The sequence below is a fragment of the Phyllostomus discolor genome, chromosome 1, assembly GCF_004126475.2.
Source record: "Phyllostomus discolor isolate MPI-MPIP mPhyDis1 chromosome 1, mPhyDis1.pri.v3, whole genome shotgun sequence".
NCBI lineage: Eukaryota > Metazoa > Chordata > Mammalia > Chiroptera > Phyllostomidae > Phyllostomus > Phyllostomus discolor.
Genome location: NC_040903.2, coordinates 209,549,556 through 209,573,859, shown reverse-complemented (window position 1 = coordinate 209,573,859; position 24,304 = coordinate 209,549,556). Strand labels below are relative to the sequence as shown.

At 42.9% G+C, this 24,304-nt stretch overlaps 1 protein-coding gene across 4 annotated transcripts in view; it reads left to right on the top strand.

Annotated features, from left to right (window-relative positions):
* Nucleotides 1-3,452: 3,452 nt before the first annotated feature.
* The window catches only part of TRIP11 (thyroid hormone receptor interactor 11), a 63,261-nt gene continuing 42,409 nt past the window's right edge, over nt 3,453-24,304 (top strand). For 2 of the 4 annotated variants that reach the window (XM_028506705.2, XM_036013301.1), the window contains exons 1-6: nt 3,455-4,129; nt 7,935-7,996; nt 12,437-12,547; nt 17,352-17,627; nt 21,335-21,403; nt 23,092-23,257. In XM_028506705.2, the coding sequence (XP_028362506.1) occupies nt 4,003-4,129; nt 7,935-7,996; nt 12,437-12,547; nt 17,352-17,627; nt 21,335-21,403; nt 23,092-23,257 (811 nt within the window). In that variant the 5' untranslated portion in view covers nt 3,455-4,002. Of the gene's footprint in view, nt 4,130-7,934; nt 7,997-12,436; nt 12,548-17,351; nt 17,628-21,334; nt 21,404-23,091; nt 23,258-24,304 lie in introns of all 4 variants that reach the window. The other 2 variants (XM_036013296.1, XM_036013305.1) reach the window with 2 other exon arrangements.

Here is a 24,304-nt window from a genome sequence, read left to right as displayed (position 1 = left end):
ATTTTCGTTTTTATCTGTGGTGTTCCTTCATAGCCTTACCATTCAAAGCCTGGGTGGAGGACCAGAAAGAAGCATTTGCACCACCTGAGAAGTTTTGGTGAGTGCAGAGTTTCAGCCCACACTCCGAGTTGCTGTGAACCTGTGTTTTTAACAGAATGCCCAGGGGATTCACAGGCAGCGCGGAGCTGAAGCACTGTTTGCCGGACTCTGGAGTTGAGGGAAGCAGGCCCGGGGAGCCCGCTGGTCCTCTGGCCCCGTGTCCCTAACCGCTGCCAAAGGACTTTTCATTACAGGAGCCACTGACATTTTCTACAAAGCTAAGAGTCCCGAGTTTTCATTTGACATTAAATTTTAAATGTTGGCTCTGTTTTTCAACCCTGAGGGCCAGATTGAATTAGCGATTTTTAAGAGTGCTGGTTTTCCCTTATTTTATCCAACTCTGGACACCAGAATCCAACTAATAAGTGGGCTCCACCGGGACTGATTGAGGATGATAGAACTCTCCAGTTTTATTATGAGGGTTGTATATCCACTTTAGCCTCAGATGATGCCACAGCCGTGCAGAGGTGGGGTGCCACCAGACTGTCCCAAGGAAGCAGCAAGCCTGATGGCACTGAGGTGGGGGGTAGCTGCTTGTTTCTGAGGGTCGGAGCAGTCTGAAGAAGCTAGCACATGGTGAATGAGAGAAGAACCTGGGATGTGCACAGAATCTTCCCCTGTAAGGTTTTATAAATAAAGTATGGAACGTATTTATATTTTATTACACCAGGCACTCTGGCACCACTTTCTAGAATATTCTCAAGCCTCTTAAAAAAATGTTAAGGCTTTTAAACAGCATCCTCTACCAAAGAGCATGCCAGGCCCACCTCAAGTAGCCCAAACCACTGGCTGGATGTTTGACACTCAAGATGTCTAACCCATGTCCGGTCAGGAGTTTAGTCCAGACCCCCACTGCCCAGTTGTGTGTTTTGTGTTTCCTGTTAATTCTGTGCCGTTACTCTCATCACCATCAGACAACTATGGTTCAGTTTTGAAACCTTAGTTATCATTTGGTGGTTAATCCACATCATGAACTGTAGTGATTGACTTGTCTTTCTCAGCCATTCCTAGTCCAGGTCTGCATAGCACCTGGACACGTGGCAATAACAGCTGTTCAGTTCACTCAGCCTTCAGCCTCTCTGTGTTTGAGTCGAGCTTTCCCACAGCTGTTTGGCCCCATCACTCCAGTTACCTTCAAGTGGACCTTCGTTCCTGTCATGTGCCATTACAGGGATAATATGTGTAAGCATTGATAGGGACGATGCCAAATTATTATTTGCTGAAATGACTGTATGCCTAGACAACCCAAGGAAAGGAACTGAAATGCTGTTGAACTAATGAGGAAGGTCATTTGACAAATAAACTGATGCACGGAGAAGTTAAGTAGCCTACTCAAGGTCATGCAAGCTCACAGGTGAAAGATGCAGGCAGCCCCAGAGTCTGCACATCTAACCCGTGGGCAGATGTGTAATAAACACTTCCAGAATGAGATGCAAGTGTTCTAAAATCATCTCAATTTCAGGGAGACCTCCTGTGGCCTGCTGCCATCAGACCCCAGCTCCTGGAGGCACTGCCACATTCCACTCACAACTAGTGCCGCCTGTGCTCGTCCCTCCTGTGAATAACATCGAAGAGAAGGAGAAATGCAGTGCATTGAGTGTTACGCTTAGGAGACCGGCAGACCTACCCTCTTCTTATCAAAACAAAAATGCGGTAGTCTCTCTGGCCAGGTAATCCGTGTCCTTGTACCACTGCAGCAATAGCTTGTAAGTCACGTGACCTTCCTTTACGGAGGAAAGCAAGCAAGGCAGGACACTCAGGTGAATGCAATTTGTGTAACATCAAGTGCCACCGATACCATAGTGAGACAGGAAAGTAAGAAGCCAGGAAAATTCCCTGGCAAGGGGAATGAAGAAAACAGACAAGACAGCTACAGACAGCCAAGCAATTAACAGCCTACTAATAAACTGCAAGATCTTATCCTGCCTAACCAAGGACACTTAGGAGCAAATAGTCCATACCTCTCCTCCCCAACCAAAGCATGAATAGCTTACTTAAATCACCCTGGCCAGGGAGATGGATAACAGAGACCCAGCTGGTGCCATTGGTGCCAGCCACACTCCCAAATAGATGAAGTCAGGAGACTATATAACAATCACCAAAAAACCAATTTGAGCCAGACAAATCCAAGACAAAAGTAAAGCAGTGAAGCTGATCAGAAAATGATCCCAAACTCCCCTATAAACTCATTTTCATGTATCAGGATATTCAAGGTCACACCTGGAAAGCTGCTGAATACTCTGTTGAGACCCTCCCCTGAGAAGCCCCCTAAAACTCCTTTCTGCCTTTAGAAGACAAGACCCCTCAAGACAGAGGACCCAGCATGTGCTCTCCAGCACACCCCATGCCCACCTTTCCTCAGGCTATACTGTTGCTTTCTCCTAAACTCTACGAGGCCCCACGAGATGGCACCACCTCATCCCACCTAATCTCCTGAACTGTCTCCAAAGGCCCTTCTTTCGTCTCTAAATTTCTTTCCTGAGTCCACGCAGCCCAGTGTGGCTCACATCTGCTATTGTAACTTGTTTCCTGAGTCCACAAAGCCCAGCATGGGCCACTTTCGTTCCTGTGACTTCCACTCCTGAGTCCAGGCAGCCCAGTCCGGGCTCATACCTGTTGCCGTGAACTGGCCTCTTCCATCGTAAACCTTCCCTCTGCGTATTCCCAGCTTTAATAAACATACTCTCAAAATCACCTGGACTCGAGTCATGAAATCTTTCCTACACGAAGTCAAGAACCCACACATTCCAGACCATGCCAGGGTAGACTGGCCTCAGTCCTGGTCCCTTTTCCGGGGGCCAAAGGCAAGTTTCCATTAGAATAGCGTTTCTATTAAGTTGCTGTGCTGTCCTCTAACGAGTTATTTGGGGTAAAAGTGGTCTGTGTTTCTAACTTCATTGGTTGCGTTAGCTTCATGGTTAAAGGTCTTCTATATTCAGAAAGGCAGGGTCTTGACCTTGAGCTGGAAAGCCACCGGAGAACATTTCTACTATAAAAGGTAACCCATCGTGTGTGTTGCCTGCCTGGACGCTTGAACTTGCAATCCATCCTTTCTGTGCATCCCCAGCACCTGCCGCGGGGCCGGCCCCGGGTCACAGCAGCCCTGCAGGAGTTGCCGGATTCTGGATACAGTAACCTGCGATCCTCGCTCCCTGCGCGGTGGAGCGACCCACCGCGTCCCCTCGCACCACTGCCTCTGCGGGTTGACTAGCACAGCGAGTCCACGGGGTTCCCGAGCCACGCCGGCTTCGGGGGCGCACCCACTGAGGCTCGGCTCTGCCAGACGCACAACTACCGCCCGCTGACCGCGCCGCTACAACGCGGATCCTGCAGCGGGTCCTGCCGCCCGAGCCCGCTGGCGAGCCGGCCGTCGGCCTCGCCCTCCGCGGAGCGCGGCGACCCCTGCCGGCCGCACGCGGTCCTCCGCGATCCCACGCTCCTTTGCGCCCAGGACACGTCCGCCGGCTCCGCGCGGCCCTTCTAGGCCAGCGGGCGCCTCTCTATGGTCCGCTGCCGCGTTGCGAGTGGGTGTCATGGCGGCTGGCGTCGAGTTGGCAGGACTTGCCCAGGGGACTGGGGAAAGTCACTAAGCCAGGGGAAGAAGTGGCGCAGCCCGGACGGTGGGAAGTCGTGGGAGGAGCGGAGGCCCCGCGGGGGAGACCGAGCCGCAGGGGGCGGGCCCCCGGGGAAGTCTCCGGCCTGGCCGCCGCGTTCCCGTGCGGAGCCGGACGTTGGTGGGCGCCCCCGAAGCCGGCGTTGCCTAGGAACCCCGCATTGTGCTGTCGAACCCTGAGTGTGTAGATTTTGGAGCGAAGGCAGCCTCTCGAGGACACTTGGCGGGGTCGTCCGACGGTGCTGGACGCTTTTCTCGGAGCGGACCAGGTCGTTCTCTAACCCGCAGCGATGTCGTCCTGGCTCGGGAGCCTCGGCTCCGGCTTGGGCCAGGTAGGGGGCAGCCTGGCTTCCCTCACTGGCCAGATTTCAAATTTTACCAAGGATATGCTGATGGAAGGAGCGGAGGAAGTGGAAGGTAACAGCTGGAGCGCTGGGGGAGGGCTTTGCTGGGACCCTGGGAGCGTCCGTTTGGTCCCCGCGTCCGTCCGTCAGGAGACGTGGACGGGTGTCGGAGGAGTGTCTCTCCGCCCTTTTCTTTTTCTTTACATTTCTTTTGCCTCTTCCTCGCCGATTTTCTCTGATGAGAGACCACCGGCGCCGGGAGAAGAGTTCTAGGTCTCCCTTTAAATACTCCGGCTCTCTCCGAGCGGAGCGAAACTGCTCCGACGTTGAGCCGAGTTTATTTTTGTTGGGTTCGTCCACGCCCACCGCTTACTTTGCCCTGAACTTGGGGGCGGAACTCCTTTTGATACTCTTTATACTGACAGTTTAAAAAAGTGGTTTGTGTGCGACACATAGTCACTTTTGTCTTCGATTTATATAACAATTGCAGTAACTGATAGGTTATTTAGTATCGTTTACCCTGCCCGATTTGAATATACTGTGGGTGAAACATGGCTATGTTTTTTATATTTTTGCTTATTCTGGTGACATAGCGTTCCAACTGAAAATGTGTTTTTCTCCCCAATTGCCCGTTGCCAAGTAGAACAAGGGAGATACTTTATTCTTGGGTGTCCTTAGCAACCTTCACTCATTTTTGTTTTACTAATGAAGTGACTCAGAGTTCCATGGTGATCGATAGGGAATTACTGTTTTGATTTTCTGAACTAGTACTGTTTCAACAAATAGTATTTACATCAAAAGAGGCCTTTCATCTCAGTCTAGGTCTGCTTCCAGAGAGGTAATGGTTTTGAACGAGAGCAGTTCCTTTGACAGTTTTATTCTTTATACATTAATAAATTAGAATTCTGGTTTAATTCTTAAAATCCTCGTTGAACTGAACCTTTATTTTTATTTGGCTGAAGTAAAGTTAGTTTGAAGAAAAGGTAGTATTTACACTTAGAATCTCTGTGGAGCTATTTAGAGGGCAGGAAAATTGGGGAAGTGCCTCAACCCATTTTACTGCCAAGGGTACCCCTGGGTGGGGGGTACCTCAGGCCGGGAAGGTTGGGAGTGGGAAGGAAGGGGTCATGTGTGCGAGGACAGTCAGAAGCAGAGAAGAGCTGGGTGACACGGGAAGTGACCGATCTTTCCTTGACTCCTGCAGAGGGGAAGACGGTTGCCAGTTCCTTTGGCCCTAAACAAGAAAACATGCCGAATGTCCTGCAGGCTTTTCAGGTGGAATTCACTTTGTTCTTCCCACCAAACGTGTTCCTGCGTTCTCATTCCTAATGGAACTTTCGCCATCTACCAGCCTGCGAAAGTAGAAATCTTTGTCATTTTTGCTTTGTCTCTTTTTCATCTCTTCCTGTTGGTCACCAAAACTTGTTCATCCTGTGCCAAAATTTTCTTTTATTTGTACTTTCCTTTATTCCTCCTACTTCCTGAGTTCGTAGCCCCATTATTTTTTTCCACACACTATTTCTCTTTCCCATCCGGTGATCCCCACTCCATTTTCTGTTGTGCCAGTTACTCTTCTAAAAACAAATGCGTTTTAGAATCTCTTGACCCTATTATTATGGGATAAAACTCAAACCTCTTAGTTTTGGGAGGCCAAAAACCTATCCAGCTGGGTTCAACCCACCTTTTCCAGTCTTACCTCTTGTTCCCTCCCCTTCTCTTCCAGGTGCCCAGTGTAAGCACGTGACATACACACGCATGCTGGCACCCAGCGCTTAGGCCTCATGGGACTATGTGTGCCTGCACAACTTCAAGCCGCTGTAGGGGCAGCCTTTCCTTTTCTGCTTCCTCCTCTGACCTTCTGTGCCTAGCAAAGATTTTTTCCTGCATGACCCTGCTCCCATGTCAGGTAGTTAGTGAGACCATTCTGACACCACGGCAGGTGGAGTGGGTTGCAGGGGATCTGTGTTCTAACAGAACTTTGTGGGACTCTCTCTGACAGCACTCACCGTGTCGAGTTATAACTTATCTCTTTCCTTGATGCCCAGGTATTGTATTTTATTTATCCGTATATTACCAGTACGTGGCATGTTTCTTGGTACTTAGTAGATGCTCAGTAAAAATTGCTCAGCGACTGAAGATCTGCGAAGTTGCTTAGTGCTTTTGTTTCCCTTTGTATTAAAAGGAGACTTGCTTAACACCTAATTAATTTATTGATTCTGTAAATCATTTAAAAACAGGGTCAGAGTACAGTTCATTTATTCATACAACAAGTATTTATTGAGTACGTATTCAGTATCACCAGTGAACAAGATAATAGTTCCAAAACAGCACTGTTGGTACAGCTGTTTACATATTTACTGTATCAGAAAGTTGCTGTTCTACCAAACTAACACTGTGTTGATTTATTCGAGGTTAGGAAGCTGAGATTTTAAGTCAGACATGGGTTGAAATTCTACTTCCATGCATTGCAGATTGTGGGATCTTTGGCCAGTTACCGGATACTTAACCTCTAAAAGGCAGGGTTTCCTTGTCTGTTAGGTAGGGGTACTCAGACCAGTCAGGAGGTGGGGAGGGTTAAATAAAACCATGAGTGGAAAATGCCCAGCACTGGGCCTACAAGTAGCAAGTGTTAATGAACAGTAGCTGTTGTTTTGTTTTCTTTCATGGAGGAAGACTTTTTTTTGTCCTGTATAACATCTCCCCTTTATTCTTAAAGAGACCAGGGTTTTTTTTTTTTGGTGGGGCGGGGGGGGGGGGGGTTATGAGAGAAGGAGGTCTACATTAACCATTTTTATCCCTCTTGAAACAATTGCTGCCTCTATAATTACCTTCCCGAACAGATTAGACTGTAATTTGCTCTCTTCAGAGTAGCAATTAGTCTGTCAGAGTTTTAAGCAAGATGCATAAACAATCACAGAAGCAGCCCCACCTGGCGATTTTCAACACAAGAGTAGGTTAGTCTCTTTTATTGAATGCCACTTGTATTTTCTTTTAAGAAAAGATTTTTAATCTTTTAATTTAAACTGTAATTCAGAGAACTTATTTTTATAGTATTAAAGTGCTATGAGTGCCCTGGCTGGTGTAGCTCAGTGAATTGAGCGCGGGCTGCGAACCAAAGGGTCCCTGGTTCGATTCCCAGTCAGGGCACACTCCTGGGTTGCAGGCCAGACCCCAGTGGGGGCCATGTGAGAGTCAACCACACATTGATGTTTCGCTCCCTCTCTTTCTCCCTCCCTTCCCCTCTCTCTAAAAATAAAGAAATAAAATCTTTTAAAAAGTGCTATGAGTAATGAAAAATACTAGTATTGAGAAAAAAACCTGTTGTGGGTGATGGTTTTCCCGGCAGCATCAGTGGCGCCATGTTGCCACTGCCGACTCCTGACTCTTGTTTTAAATGAAAATGTACAAAGCCAGACTGTTATTCCCATTTAAATAAATTGTGTCTATGCTATTTGAAATGAGTGTTCTTTCAGTGTATTTGTATCCCTTGTTTCTAGGTCATTAACTATTTGACAGTACTGGGAGCAGAAGACGTTAGGAATAGGGCTTACACCCCAGTTGCATAAATTTCATCTAAACAGAGAGATTTACTTTGTAAAACTTAATTTCCCAAATTTTAATGACCACTTCCAAGGGCTAAAGATAGACATCCTGGGGAGTAGAAGGCAGACAAAGAGAATGCTCCTTCTCACAGCAGAACCTCTGTGGCAGCAGAGCGCTGCGATAAAATCGAGTGATACTTATCTTTTGGATGTGTTCGCAGGTCAGCGTGCCATTCTGTTTAAAGCTCAGTGAAATATATTTCCCTTAAAATGCCTGTTTATTAACTTATATGGTGTTGATCACATATTCAATATGTGCTGCTATTTCTTTTGTAGCAAAATTACCTAATTCTATAAGAAAGGAAATTGAAGCCACTGTTACAATCTTGCGATCAGAGGTAAGGAAAATTAAGACTATTATTAAACTTAGATTTTCTTTTTTCTAAGCCATGAAAGTTACTTGTGCTTTATTTTGGTATCTTTTTAATGCACTGCTTACCACTCTTTATCTCTTGCTCTCCATATAAATTTTTAAAGCATTATCATCTTCCTTTGGATGAAGGATGTATTTACATGTTGCTTTACTTTGCTATTCGATATACTCATCTCTGCTTCTACATGCTGGAAGTAGGAAAACTGCTAAATATAGAAATAATAGTGGCAACAATTTATCATTACCTAGGATTTACTCTGTTTTAACCGTGTTCCAAAATTACAGTATTACCTCTATTGAAGTATAATGTGAAGAATGCAGTTCTGTTAATCTAGAGCTTTTTAATCCCCTAACATTAAAAAATGTGATATTTATATACAAAGAAGTTAATAATATAGGAATAGCAAATTAATTTTCTCATCTTTTTCATTATTAGTCAGTGCCTCATGGTGACTAGTTTGGATGTTGTACTTAATAGGGATGAGGAGAACTTGGAAAGGGTTCAAAGGAAGGCCGTAAAGACATGGAAGGACTTAAAGTGGGACCCGCGGGAAAGCACTGGACTCAGTGCTTTGGCCTTCGGGTGAGAGCTGTGAGGGGGCACTTAGTAGGAGGTCAGCCAGAGATGTTCTTAGGGAACTGTGGTAAGCGCCTTTTCCTATCTGGTAAGCCCATAAAGAGAAAACTGAATTTAAATGTAAGAAAACACTTAATTGCAAGAAGCATTTTTAAGCTCTGGTCTGGATTACCGAGATGGGACTGTGGACTTTGAAAGCAGAGGGACCGCTCAAGAGGAACTGCAGCGGCAGTCACCTCGGTAGGAAGAAGACGGCAGTTTTTGGTGGCATCTGAGAGACCTTGGCTGTAATTCCCTGATGAATAGGTGCTTCAGTGACAGATGAACTAGTAGCTTCCTTCTTTGTGAGGCTGAGACAGGAACTTGTGCCCGTAGTCCCTAGAGAAATCTTTACTACAGGCTCACCAGGAAAAACTATGTCCAAGACGTGTAGTGGCATTCACTTGGGTACACGTGCCAGCGTACATCTGGGGGGGGCAGTAAGTGGGGTTAACCTGCTGGATGAGGGCCTGCTCTGCACTGAGCCTGAGAAGGCAGACGGACGTCTTCTGTCCCTCTTGGATCTCAGGGCTGACCTCTCATGGTGCTGTCACTGTACTACACGGCAAATGTGATTCTGGTGTTTGGAAATATGTATTTGTAATGTAACACATCCCCAGATGAAAGCCAGCTTCCTCAGTCGCTGCTTATTCAAAGCGATGTGAGCTACTTGATTACTAGAGGAAAACAGACTGTTGGACTTCCCAAGGGCTTTATTTAAAGGTGACTTAAACCATACGTGATTCTTGCCTTAAGTCAGCACACAAGCGTTTCACCCCCCACGCCCCGGTGTGACTGTGCAATGAGAGGATAAGGCGAAGGCGTGACTGGAGCTGTCAGGAGGCGCACAGTACGGTATTCTGTTTACAAGGCCTTAGGATAGACAGAGGGCACTGTGCATCCCACAGGAAGTTAGATTTGCGCACAGGTGTTAATATTTGAAGGTGACTGAATTCATTGGGTTTCTTTAGTTGCAAGTAACAGCAACCAGTCTGAGCACATTTAATCCTCTATGCCAAGAAAAATACTTCTTACATGTGCCATCTGGATCCAATGGGCTCTCTTAGTTTTTTGATATCAAATCATTTTACAAGTAATTTACAGAAGTAAGAATAAAGTTGTAGTGAAAAACTTTATTACACATTTTAATAAGAACTTACATGTAGCAAATCCACATTTTTATTTTATATGCTTCTGGTTTTAAAAACATACTCAAAGTAGGCAAGGTTCTTTGAATGCGGTTTATTGCTTATTAATTCTCATGCCTGAACTGGGGTGCATCTTACCTTGTAAATACTGGGTCTAGATTCACTGACATTCCTCATAGACTGTAGCTGGCCACTACTTCCTGCTCTTTCCCTCTGCTTGTGTCGTTAAACCCAGTACCTTTGGAAACTAATGGCTCAGCATTTTGTTGAAGAGACTTGTCATCTTTGCTCCATAACTGCAAAGCATTTTTATTCTTAGACTTAGAAATATCGATTTAAGTGATTGGTCCTCTGATTTCTGTTCATTTTCATGTTACCCCTTTCCTCCTGATCATCTGTCTTCAGTGTTCAGCAGTGTATGAAGGTGTCAGGTAAGCGTGCAGGTGCTCACGATGGGAGATGCTGTCACTTACCCGTCTAGCGCAGTGGGGAAGGTTCAGGTCCTTGTCAAAAACTTGTGAGATAAAATCTTTTCTTATGACAAGAACACTGTATTTCCTTTTTGTTCTTAGGAATGCATTACTCACTCATCAATTCTTGAGTCAGAGAAAGCTTCCCAGGTGTTGTTATTTGAAGACCTGGCTGAGGTTTTGCCTCCACACTCGGTTTCACCCCAGCCGTTAGGCTCTGGAGTGCAGTGTGCTGTCCCTTTGCACCGATCTTAGTTGTGTGATAGTTGTTTTATATTTTTCTGTTTTCCTCTATTTTTTGAAAATGAAAAATCTGAATTTTCAGCTGTGTTCAATGAAACACACACACACACACACTCTACAAAGATGATATCTTCAGAGACCTTTTATCTTTTTAAAAAGGTGAAAGATTTATACAGTCTGAAGAGAAACCGGAGAAAAGTTATGAGTATCAGTCCTTTGAGATAGTTAGGACTACTCAGAAAAGAAACTCACAAGCTCAGATTGGTTCCAGTAGACCTCGATGGTGTAACGGGGGTTCAGCAAGGTGGAATAATGTAAGGATATGAGCATCTCATGGATCCCAAGCGCAGAAATTACAGCCAGTTTTTAGGAAGGGGCTGCACCCAGAACTGGAGGCCCTCAGGAATCTTCTTCTCTCGTTACTGCTCCTCTCTGCTCGTCTTTCGGAGTGTTTGTTCTTTCCTCCTCTCAGACTAGCCCCTCTGCTCCACATTCTGCCGAACAGAAGGCGGCCTTGACGGCTCCTGCTGTGCTGTGAGTCCGCCCCCTGGAGAGGAACTCTCTTTCCTGTCCTTGGTCACCCTTTCTGACTCTCAGAGCTGAGGCGGTGAGGGGAGGCAACCAGTTAGGTGTTAGCAAGTTGAAAGTCTCTGGGTTCTAGTTATTAGTCATAGTTACAAAGTAGCTGTAGGTATTTTATTTAAAAAGCCTAGAGTGGATTTTTATGGGTAGGTTTTGGCTTCACTATATTGCATTGCTTCAGTTGTACGCGATGTTTTTCTCATTGACAGAAAATCGTGTAAAAGCAGCCAGTAGAATAGAAAGTGATTGGTTGTGTGAATGTTGGTCCTGTTTCTTGTTAATATTTCTTTTAGGTAACCAAGGTCTGTGTTAGATTTCTGGAGATAGGCTCCTGAAGTAAGATTTGTGTATGTAGGAATTTTTCCATTAATTTACTCCACTGATTTTCTCTGGGAATTCATATAATCTTCCTGAATCACAGTTTTTACATCTATCAATACAAAAAATTCCTGGAATTTAAGAAGAAAACATGTGACCTTGGAGCAGCAGCTTTCTTTCCCACCATCAGTGTCCTTATTCTCAGTTATCGTTATTAAACTGTAGATATATCGTATTAGCAGAATTCTTAGTAAATTATTATCTGTAATAATTTATAAATTCCTTTTGCAGAAAGCTTTAGTGTCCTGTTTCTCTTGCTCCATTGTGTGCTACTTATTCAAATTTCAGAGAATGATAATAGGTTAAGATAATTTTATATTTAGGTATATAAAATTTAAGTATTTTTTTCACGTAGGTCAACATCTCTAGACAATGGACTGTGACATCTGGATTCATTGAAGTACTCTTAGAATATTTGGTGTACTTCCAACTGTAGTTTTACAGACCCCGTAGTTTACACGTTGGCTTGTGTGGAGGTGCCCCGGGGCCCCTGGGGATCAGGGAGACAAGTGATGTAAGTCTTTGGCCTCCTGTCTGTACTTAAGCCAAAAGGTTTTTTAAAAAACAATTCTTTTAAAAAGTTCTGTTTGGGGACAAAACAAAAGTTTAAGCGTGTAATCAAGTCCATTTGTTTACCAGACATGTACTGCCTGCTGTCTGCTAGACACCGGGCAGGCAGAGATGGGGAAACAAGGGTCAGTGGCTTTTTCTCAGCAAAGAATCAAAGTGAGGAAGTTTTCTTTTTTTTACTTTGGTTCAGAATTATGCATAATCTCTATAAACATGCTTATTACACTAGTGACTTTAATTAAAAGTGTATTTTGAAGGCCAGAATTTTGTCAGACCTGTATTTTACATCTTTTTTTTTTTTGGTATGAAGCAATGTTTTTCATAATGCCATGCATATAACTGTTACATGTTTTGTGGTTTAGTCTTTTTGTTGAAAATACTTTTTTCTTTACTTCTAGAATGAACGGCTTAAGAAACTTTGTACTGATCTGGAGGAGAAGCTTGAAGTTTCAGAACTTCAAATAAAGCATCAGTCAGCAAGTTATCGAAATCAACTACAACAAAAGGAGGTAAAGGTCATTAACAATCACTCCGTGCTTGTTTCACACTGAGGTATTTAGAAAGTTTTTAAGAGTTATAATAGAAATCAAGCTCTATTTAGGCTTCTGGCTAAGATGAAGGCACAGGTAGATACACTTCACTTCCTCACACAACCAAAAGAAGGATAACAACCAATTTAAAAAAAAAAATCAGAACTGCCAGAAAATTGAACTGTATGGAAGTCCGACAACCAAGAAGTTAAAGAAGAAATATTGATCTAGGTCGGTAGGAGGGGCAGAGATGGGCAGCTGAGGTGGGGGCGGGGGAGGCCCAGCAAGGTGATGGCTGGCCGACCAGGTGGTCCCACATTCGCCTGTGGATAAACCGGGAGGAACAACCAGGGATGGAGGCAGACAGCACAACCCAGGGTTGCAGTGCTGGGAAAAGAACATTTCCAAACTTCTGGCTGTAAAATCCTGTAGGGGTTGTGGTGAAGGGAGAAACTGCCAGTCTCACAGGAGAGTCCACTGGAGGGATCCACAGGGTCCTAGAATGTACACAAGCCCACCCACCCAGAAATCAGCTCCAGAAGGACCCAATTCATCTGCGGGTAGCAGGAAAGGTTACTGAAAGCTGCCTGAGAGCTGAGCAAGTGGCATTGTTTCCTCTCAGACCCCTCCCCCATATACAGCACCACAATGCAGCCATGTGGGTTGCCCTGCCCTGGTGAATACCTAAGGCTCCACCCCTCAGAATGTAACAGGTGCACTGAGACAAAGAAATATGGCCCAAATGAAAGAACACATCAAAGCTCTAGAATAAGAAGTAACGAGGAGATAGCCAACCTATCAGATGCAGAGTTCAAAACACTGGTAGTCAGGATGCTCACAGAAATGATTAAGTATGGTTGCAAAATAAAGGAAGAAGTTAAGGCTATGCAAAGTGAAATAAAGCAAAATATACAGGGAGCCAACAGTGAAGGGAAGGAAACTGGGACTCAGAAGGAAGTGAGCAGAAGGAAGAAATAAAACATTCAACCAGAACAGAATGAAGAAACAAGAATTCAAAAAGTGAGGAAAGGGTTAGGAACCTCTGGGACAACTTTAAATGTTCCAACATCAGAATCATAGGGGTGCCAGAAGGAGGAGAGGAAAAGCAAGAAATTGAAAACTTATTTGAAAAAACAATGAAAGAAAACTTTCCCAATGTGACAAAGGAAATAGATGTCCAGGAAGTCCAGGAAGCTCAGAGAGTCCAAAAAAGTTGGACCCAAAGAGGAACACACCAAGAAACATCATAATTAATTTATCCAAGATTAAAGATAAGGAGAGAATCTTAAAAGCAGCAAGAGAAAAGGAGTTACCTACAAAGGAGTTGCTGTAAGTCTATCAGCTGATTTCTCAAAAGAAACCTTGCAGGCAAGAAGGGGCTGGAAAGAAGTATTCCAATTCATGAAAGGCAAGGACCTACATCCAAGATTACTCTATCCAGCAAAGCTCTCATTTAGAATGGAAGGGCAGATAAAGTGCTTCCCAGATAAGGTCAAATTTAAGGAGTTCATCATCACCAAGCCCTTATTATATGAAATGTTAAGGGAATTTAAGTAAAAGAAGAACAAAAATATGAACAGTAAAATGACAACAAACTCACAACTATCAACAATGGAACCTAAAATAAAAACAAACTAAGCAAACAACTAGAACAGGAACAGAATCACAGAAATGGAGATCACACGGAGGGTTATCAATGGGTAGGAGGAGGGGAGAGCATGGGGAAAATGGTACCGGGAATAAGAAGCATAATTGGTAGATGGGGAGAGAAGCCAAAGAACTTATATGTATATGACCCATGGACAAGAACTAAGGCAGGGAGTGCTGGAGGGAACGGGGGGACGGGGGTGGGTACAGGGTGGAGGGGGATGAAGGGGAAGAAAAAGATGGGACAACTGTAATAGCATAATCAATGAGACATACTTTTAAAAAAGGGAAAAAAGAAACCAAGCTTTATTTAGATCCATGAAAACATTGAAAGGTTGTTGAAGTTAATTACCAATGCAGTTTAATATGACTAATTTAAGAAGAACTCTGTAAGGTTTCTATTCTGTTCATGTTACATAAACTGACCTTTGTGGAGTTTAATTTCTGCTTTCCAAAAGAAAAAAAGTCTTTGTATAAAATATCTTTAGGCATCTGTTGCTTATAATTTCTCATTTTATGAAACCTGATTTCTCATCTATTTACCTGAAATTGCTTGAAATCAGCACGATCATTGCTAATTTTAATTACAAATATTAACATATACTGTATTGACATTTACTTGATTTACTTGATTTTCCATGGGAAAACAATATTAAGTGTTTATAGTTTACTTATACTGTTCTATAAACTTTTTTCCCCTTTAGTTTGATAGAAAGTTATTTTAGAATTAGCTTTTCTTCGCAGTGCCAATAATAGATATGTATAATACAATGTAACTGTTATCATGATTCTTTAAACAGACTGTGTCTATGTGTTTCATGCTATTGTTGAATTCTTTTAATGTTCAGCACATAACTGGAATTTAGTAAACACTTCTGTTGAATTGAACCATTTCTTGTATCATTACCCAGATCATTTGGGTGTTCTTCATTTTGTTAATTAAATGTTCATTCGACCATAAATTCATAATTAGGTTTTTAAAATGTAGATGCACTGATTTTTATTCCTTTAATGACATATCAAGATGAAAAATGAAAGCAAACCATGTTAAAGATAAATATAAACATTTAAAGAAGAACTTAGTTTTAAATCTGTTGGGAATTTCATAAAGTAAAATGAATTATTACAAAAAGTGAATGTAAAAAAGCAAAACTACAAGTTTAAATTAAAGTTGAAGGTCCACCTTTTAATTTTAAGACTCAATGGATATAAAATTACTCTGTTAAATTGCTTTAAAAGTGTTTAAGTCTCACTGTTTCAATTTCCGTACTTTTCATGGACAGGGAGCAAGCATTCATGGTGTCGGTCCAGCGACCACGCTGAGCAGAACCGACTGACAGATACCACAGTAGAGCAGTGGTTCCCAGCCAGGGGCCTGTAGCTGAATCACGTGACCCTCTGAAAAAATACGTATGCTCGTGTTTTTCAGCAGATTCTCATTTAGGGTACTGGGAAATGCCTGGTACTGGTATTTTTTGAAAATTCCATAGGCAGTTCTGACACTTAAACCCTAATGGGAAATGCTGCTGTGGAAAACTCGGGCATTCATGTTCCACTGAACTATTGGTACTAGAAGGCGAATGAAGCATTCAGGCTTAGGAACGCCTCTTTGGCACTGGAGCTTACGTTTTTAACTTACAGCTTGGTAGAAATGTCTGTTGTGTAAAGAGAACTCTCTTTGTATTATAGCTACCTTTGGGAAAAGCGTGGATTTTGGAACTTCTATTAGAACGGAAGATAATATATTCATACGCCTTAGCAGAAGGGTTAGTTCTGCTGTTTTCTGGATGTGTTTGCTGCCCTCACTGTGATGTTCACATTCCCTAAGGATGCAGTTTGCCTCCTGTCATTTGTGGGAGTGGAAGAAATCCCCGTGCTACTGTAACCTCCGTTAGAGAGGGAACTCGGACGGGAAAAGGCTGTTTGCTGTGACATTTGGCAGAGCTGTGTTTGGTTTTTGTCCAGTCGCTTGACATTACACTCGTAGAAATACTGTATCACTGGCTGGCTTGTCTCTTCAGTCTCCAAGTTTCCTTTCTTGTGGCAGGGCGTCTTTTGGACCGGCTCGAATACCTTACAAAGCTTAATTTAGGTCCCTGTAGCTCACATCCCTGTTTTGTGTAAGAATACTCGTGGCACGGCGGTTACACCCTGCGTTCCTAACTTCTTCTGGACGACGACTCGTCAGACCTGTGCTTGCAGTTCTAGAGCGTTCATGCTGTTCTCTCCCTGAGGAGAGTCAGATTTCCACTGGCCTCTCTCTGCTGGGGCTAAAGCCAAAGCCTCTCTCTTTCTTTCTTAAGATTTTATTTATTTTTTTAGAGGGCAAGGGAGGGAGAGAGGAAGAGAAACATCGATATGTGAGAGAAACATGGATTGGTCGCCTCTCACACAGCCCCAACCAGGGACCCAGCCTGCACCCTGGGCACGTGCAGGCTGGTGCTCAGCCCCCGGTGCCACACCAGCCAGAGCCGAGGCCTTTCCGGTGCGTGATTTCCTTCGAAGACTCACAGGACTCATAACCCAGGTCACTGAGTCATCTGAGAAGACCGGAGATCAAGGCCCCTCGCTGCGCAGTGCAGACCTCTGCAAACTTACTGTGCTGCACGTTACTCTGCAAAGTTACTAGTTAAAATGCACGTGCATTTTAATCCTCAGTCCAGCCGCAGTCAGTTACATAAGGTTCTTCCAATAGCTGTTTCCTTGACATGTTCTCAAGAAACTTCAGTGCGTAGGCTGACTCAGCTTTCACTTTCTCATCATTTGAGGTTTGGTAATCACAAACAGAACTCTGAGAAATTGCCTATCCTGCCTGATACGTAGAAGATAGTAAACCCATGTTTGATGAGGAGTTCATTGCTTCAGTTACCATATGAGTGAAATTCTCATATCCATACTATTTAAAACATTGTCTATGCTTTAACTATGGTAATTCTGTTTGTTTTTTAAATAGAAATGTCACGGTTGGTATGTTATATAGTACAAGACTTGAATGCAGTTGATAGAGTACCATTGGATAGAGTTAACATTGCATAATGTTGAATAAATTATAGCTTCATATTAATAAAACTTAATATTAATAAAATGTGCTTATTTTTAAAGTGCCTTCTCTAAAGTGTGGGTTATTCATATACAGGTGGAAATTAGTCATCTTAAAGCGAGACAGATCGCACTGCAGGATCAGCTGCAGAAGCTGCAGTCAGCTGCTCACTCTGTAAATTCAGGACCTGGCAGCGGGCCAGCAGCCGCCGCCTCTCCATTCAGCTATGGCATCGGTCACCACGCCTCAGCCTTCCATGACGATGGCATGGACTTCGGCGACATAATTTCATCACAACAAGAGATAAACAGACTGTCAAATGAAATTTCAAGACTTGAATCTGAAGTTGGACACTGGAGACATGTTGCTCAGGTAGTAAACGTTTCGTGAACTTCTGGAAACTGGGAGCAAGTGAACGTGCTGGTGCTGTGCGTGTGGAGAGCTCGTGGCGTCAGAAGGAACTCTGGGTTGGGAAATTGAAACCCGTGTTCTACTTCTGCCAGTAACTTTCTAAGTGATTTTAATCAGGTCATCTTTGTCTCAGCCTCGGTTTCCCCCTCTGCACAATATTTAGAATAAATCTTCAAAATAAAAATGAAGTTGTTGTGGTTGAACTGGCACCTTTTGCCCTGGAGGCCTCACTGGTGAAAAGCAGGGCTCCAAGACTGAGATGTGAGCTGCTCTCCTGGGCATTGTCTGAGGCACCTGTTCGCATTAGCTATATGTGAAATGAGAAGCTGATCATTGGTATCACAAATTTATTAAACTATTGATGTTGTTTCTCATGGATTTGAAATCAAATCCTTGCTATTTTGTTTCATATATACTACTAAGGTTGTTAACAGACACGAGATTCAAAATAAATTGGGACATTGTATGAATTTAATTTCATCAGTGTAGGGAAAAATAAACTATATAAGTAAAGGTATTATTTTCTATCTTTTTGTGAGCATAATGTAATTGTGGAAAGGAGACATCTTCCTAATTAAAATGCTCTCCTTGCTTCCCAAGTGGCTAGACATTCCTGATACCCAAAATAAATCAAGAGAGCCCTGGCCGGGTCGTGGCGCATTTGGTTGGAGCGTTGTCTTGTGCACCAAAAGCTTGTGGGTTCCCGTTTCTGTCAGGGCACATCCCTGGGTTGTGAGTTCAGTCCCCGGTTGGGGCGTGTACGGGAGGGGCCTGTCAGTGTTTCTCTCAGTCATTGTCTCTCTGTCTCTCTGTCTCCCTCCCTCCTTCCTCTCTCTAAAGTCAGTGAGAACATGTCCTCAGGTAGGCATAAAAAATAATAAATAAATTAGTCTAGAGAGAATGATCTGTATATCCATCTTATCTCTGAAAACATTGTTGTTATTAAACTTTGTATGGGTAAGACTAAGCTGGGGAGCTTGATAATATTGTCGATTCCCCTTCCTCCCTTCAGAGATTAGGGTTTTGTAGCCTGTTCTGGATCATTGGAAACTACATTCAAACAAACAAACACCCTAGGTGATTCTGACGAGGAATACATTTTAAGAAACATTGCCTGGGGTAAGGTTTTGTAAGGAAGAGATGGATGTTTTGTGTGCATGCCTTGAATGCCCACTATACCCCCGACCTGTCCTGGGGTATAAAGGTGAGAACAAAAAGGCGACCTTTCAGGAAACTTAGTTTTGTAGCATGGCATAATAAAAGGTATCATTTACAAGGTGTTTTCATATATACTATCCCAATATATGTTATATTACTCTATTTTTTAAATTAATATTTTTATTGATTATGTTATTATAGATGTCCCATTTTTTTTCTCCTGTTTATTCCCCAGCCCCTCCCACCAGGAGGTCCTTGCCTTTCATGACTTGGAATACTTCTTTCTAGCCCCTTCTTTCCTACAAGGTCTTTTTTGAGAAATCAGCTGATAGACTTACAGCAACTCCTTTGTAGGTAACTCTCTCCTTTTCTCTTGCTGCTCTTAAGATTTTTTCCTTATCTTTAATCTTGGCTAATGTAATTATGATGTTTCTTGGTGTGTGCTTCCTTGGATTCAACTTTTTTTGGATACTCTGAGCTTCCTAGACTTCTGGAAGTCTAGTCTGTTTGCCAGATTGGGGAAGTTCTCCTTCATTATTTTTTCAAATAAGTTTTCAGTTTCTTGCTCTTCCTCTTCTCCTTCTGGCACCCCTATAATTTGGATGTTGGAATGTTTAAAGTTGTCCCAGAGGTTCCTAAGCCTCTCCTCACTTTTTTGAATTCTTGTTTCTTCATTCTGTTCTGGGTGAATGTTTATTTCTTCCTTCTGCTCCAAATCGTTGATTTGAGTCCTGGTTTTCTTCCCTTCTCTGTTGATTCCCGGTACATTTTCCTTTATTTCACTTTTCATAGCCTTCACTCTTCGCTCTGTTTGTGACCATACTCAACCATTTCTGTGAGCATCTGATTACCAGTCTTTTGAACTCTGCATCTGATAGCTTGCCTATCTTTCACCACTCAGTTGTATTTTTTCTGGAGCTTTGATGTGTTCTTTCATTTGGGCCATATTTTTTTTGTCTTGGCACGCCTGTTACTAGTAAGGGGTGGAGCCTTAGGTATTTGCCAGGTTGGGGCAACCCATGTGGGTGCGTTGTGGCACTGTTTGTGGGGAAGGGGTCCAAGAGGGCACACTGCTACTTGCTCAACTCTCAGCCAGCTTTCAGTCACTTCTTCCCTGCCCCCAAGCAAATTGGGCCCTTCTGGTGCTGATATCTGGGTGGGTGGGTTTGTGTACATTCTAGGACCTTGTGGGTTTCTCCAGTGAACTCTCCTATGAGCCTGGGAGTTTCTCTTGCTGCCTCAAACCCCACAGGTTTTTATAGCAGCAGGTTTTGAAGCTTTCTTTTCCTGCATTGGAACCTTGGGTTGCGTGGTCTGTCTCGCTTCCCAGTTGTTCCTTCTGGTTTATCTGCCTGCAGGTGTGGGACCACCTGGTCCTCCAGCTGCCGCCTTCCTGCGAGTACGCTCCGCCCGGCTGCTCCCCCGCTGCCCATCTCTGCCCCTCCTCCCAGTCTGGATGAATGTTTCTTCTTTAACTCCTTGGTTGTCGGATATCCATACAGTTTGATTTTCTGGCTGTTCTGATTGTTTTTTTGTTTTTAAATTTGTTGTCCTTTTGGTTGTGCAGGGAGGCAAGTGTATCTGCCTACCTCATATTATTCTTAATAGGTATATGAAGTATTTATTACTTGTTTTGCAGGTGAGCAAATTAAAAGTTTAAGTAATACACCCATTATCACAGTGATTACGTTGTGATTCAGACACACACTTCTGACTCCACATCCTCTGTTCTTTCTATTAGACTGTGTTCCTTCTTTCATCCAGAGAGCCGTTTGTGGTTCCTTATCACACTGCCTAGTAAATGTTGAGAGAGGTAAACGAACAACGTGCAGCTTTGAATGAGAAGAGCAGAATCCAAAATTCTTTTATTTACTTGTCAAAGCAAAGGTTATTCTATATTGGGGTGCAGTACTTCTGGGTAAAATCATTTTTTAAAGATTTTTACTGTTATTAATATTGGATAACTTCATTTTTTAGAAATTACCTTTTAGGAAGCTGCTTAGTTCTCATCAAATATGCATTTTGTTAAGTAAGTAAAATATTCTATGGTGCTTTCCTTCTTAGTTTGTAAAAATGTTAACATACTCTTGAATGGCATCTTTTTTGTTTTAAAGAATTTAGAGTTTGTTTATTTTTGGAGAGAGGAAGGGAGGGAGAAAGAGAGAGAAACATTGATTGGTTGGTTGCCTCTTGTATGCGCCCTGACTGGGAACTGAACCTGCAGCCCAGACACGTGCCCTGACCAGGAACTGAACCGGCAAGCTCTTGCTTTGTGGAATGACCCCCAAACAACTGAGCCACACCAGTCAGGGCTTGAATGGTGTCTTTATTGTGTATTACTCACTATTGGACTATTGGACTCAGTTTCTTCAGAGGTTCTTGGCATTCTTTAATCATAATTTGTCTGGGAAATGCCCTATTTTTAAAAAATATTTTCTAGTAAAGTTAGTCTGTGACTGTATTTTCTATAAGAAGATTGATATAATTTTCTAATCGTTTTTCTGATCTAGATTTCTAAAGCACAAGGATCACAAAGCTCTGATCAAAGTGAAATCTGCAGACTGCAAAATACCATCCAGGTAAGGCAGGTCGTCGGGACAGCGGCTGTCCCACGTTTAAAGTTTGCTTGTGAAAGTTACAAGCCTAAATTAATAAAAGTCTGTTGTAAAAGTAACTAGATTATGATATTCATTTCCTTGTACTGTTTTTTATCTTTCTTATTCTTTATGACAACTAAGGTATATAAATAAAATATATCTCTTCAAAATAATTTGTTTTAAACATTTATTTATTAGGTTGTTTATATTCTCTGTTTTCTCTTGTATTTCATAAAATGGTCCTTATTAAAACAATTCTATGTTGCTGAATTTCTGTGTTTAGGATTAAAGGATATTGACAAAATGCTCATGTTACTCATCACAACTAGTTATTTTCTCCTAATGCTGGAATTTTGCTAGTTGGTATCAGTTATTTTCTTCAAGAAAAGTCTTAATTACATATTCTTTTCATGGTAATGAATTGTTTTTAGTGTATGGAAAATGTTTAGTTTTTGTTTTTGTTGTTACAGTACTAGTGTAGGTTCTGAGTCAGACATGAGTTTGAATTCGGGCTCTATTATTTACAAGTTGTGCTTCTTTGGGCAACTTTCGTTCTGATTTTGGTAAAGCAGATGTCATCCTAACACTGCCTTTGTGGGATCGGTTTGAAGAGTAAATGTAAAGCTCCTGGCCATGTGCTGGCACATGGGTGCATAGGGTTAGAGAATAACTTCACTTGTCTTCTCAGAAAGTAGAAGCTAATTTATAAGTTAGGATTCTTCGTTTCAAGCAACAAAAACCAGAGATGGCAAAGTGAAGCAAGAGGATTTATTGATTGGTTGATCGATCGATCGACTGAAATGATCCAGGGCAACTTGTTTACAGGATTGAAGGGAGATTGGAGCATTTTGACCTGAGAAAAGACAGGAACGGGAGCAACAGGGAGGATTTGGGAAGCGGACACAGTAGACCGTCTCTTGAGGGCGCAGCTGTCATAATGCTTCCGGTTTACCCAGTTTCCCTCTTGGAGGGACTCAGCCCGAGATCTAGCTTCCTGTGAGAGAGCTGGGGGTTTCAGCGTGGGCAGCAAGCCACGTGGTTGCCAGTCTGGGGGTCCCATCCAGACCAAGACAGGGGGAAGGAACAACTGAGCGGGAGGGTGGCGTAACAGGACCGCAGGTACACGCTGGCCTGAAGGTTGACAGTGATATTGGTGGAATGTTATTAGCAGTTGTTCATGGTCACAGATACCAAGGAAAAATAAATTTTGGCCCTGGCTGGTGTGGCTCAGTGGATTGAGCATGGGCTGTGAACCAAAGGGTTGCCAGTTGGATTCCCAGTCAGGGCACACGCCTGGGTTGCGGGTCAGGTCCCTCGTAGGGGGCACTCGGGAGGCAACCACACATTGATGTATCATTCCTTCTCTTTCTCCCTCCCTTCCCCTCTCTTTAAAAATAAATAAAATCTTAAAAAAATATTTTTGCTCACTTTTTATTTCAGTTTTTTCTTGCTGGTATTCCTCCATTAATAGTAGGAAAACTGTTTTTAAGGCCCAAGAAAAGAGAAAGGGTGAAGTCTCAGAATTGTCCAAATTTGGGGCTTGTGTTTAAATTCTTTTCAGCCTTAGCATATTTGGAGAATTATTTTTAATAATATAGACTTTTGGATAAAAATGAAATAGCTTAGGTAAATTCATTGATTATTAATGTGGTTAACTTTGTTTTTTTAAGGAACTTAAACAGAGCCGAAGTCAGGAAATTGATGATCATCAGAATGAAATGTCATTTTTACAAAATGCGCATCAACAGAAATTGACAGAAATAACTCGTCGGCATCGAGAAGAATTAAATGAATATGAAGAACGAATTGAAGAACTGGAAAACCTGTTACAACAAGGTTATGAATTTCATTAACTGAACATATTAGGTGACGTTTTAAGTGACAGCCCTGGCACTGTAAGGTCAGGGCACTGGTATGGAGTCACACAGAGCTCTAGAGAATGAGGAACAAACTGGTCCTGCCACCCTCCCCTCCCTGCCCCCGCCCCAGCCCCAGACACTTGCAGTGGCACCACGCAGTCAGGATTCTGCAAAGACGGAAAGGTCCTTTTGCCTTTGTGGTAAAAAGTTACAGCGCAGAGAGTGCTTTTGTGTTGTTTAATACATTTTCACTTTCTTGCAAACTCAGATACTTAGGCTTTTTAGTGTTGGATTCAGATATCTTTCCCCAACTATTTACTTTTAAATGCTTTGCTAATTATATGTAGTTATTTAACTTTTTTTAGACTTAATTTTACAACAAAATTACAAAGGACGAGATTCCCCTTTTATCCCCTACTACCCACCTCGCCCACCTGCATATTTTCTCCTACCATCAACATCACTCATCAGAAGGGTACTTTTTTTTTTTAAACCAAGGATGAAACTATATTGACACATCAGAATCAGCCAAAGTCCATAGTTTATTGTAGGGTTCATCCTTGGTGGTGTACATTCTGTGGACTTGGGCGAATGTAGAATGACACATGTCTATCGTCATAATGTCATACAGAGTATTTTCACTACCCTGTAATCCTTTGTGCTGCACGTATTCATCCCCCTCTTTATCCTCTGCAACTGAGCTTTTCCTTTTCTTTAAGATTTTGTTTATTTACTTATTTAGGGAGAGTGGAAGGGAGGGGAAAAAAGGGAGAGAAGCATCAGTGTGCAAGAGAAACAGTGATCAGCTGCCTCTCACACGCTCCCAGCTGCGTGCCCAGCCTGCACCCCGGGCATGTGCCCTCACTGGGAATCAAACCAGCAGTCCTTTGGTTTGTAGGCTGGTGCTCAACCCCCTGAACCACACCAGTCAGGGCTGCAACTGATTTTTTTTATTGCCACCATAGTTTTGCTTATTCCAGAATTGTCATAGTTGGAATGATGTAGTAGGTACCCTTTTCGGATT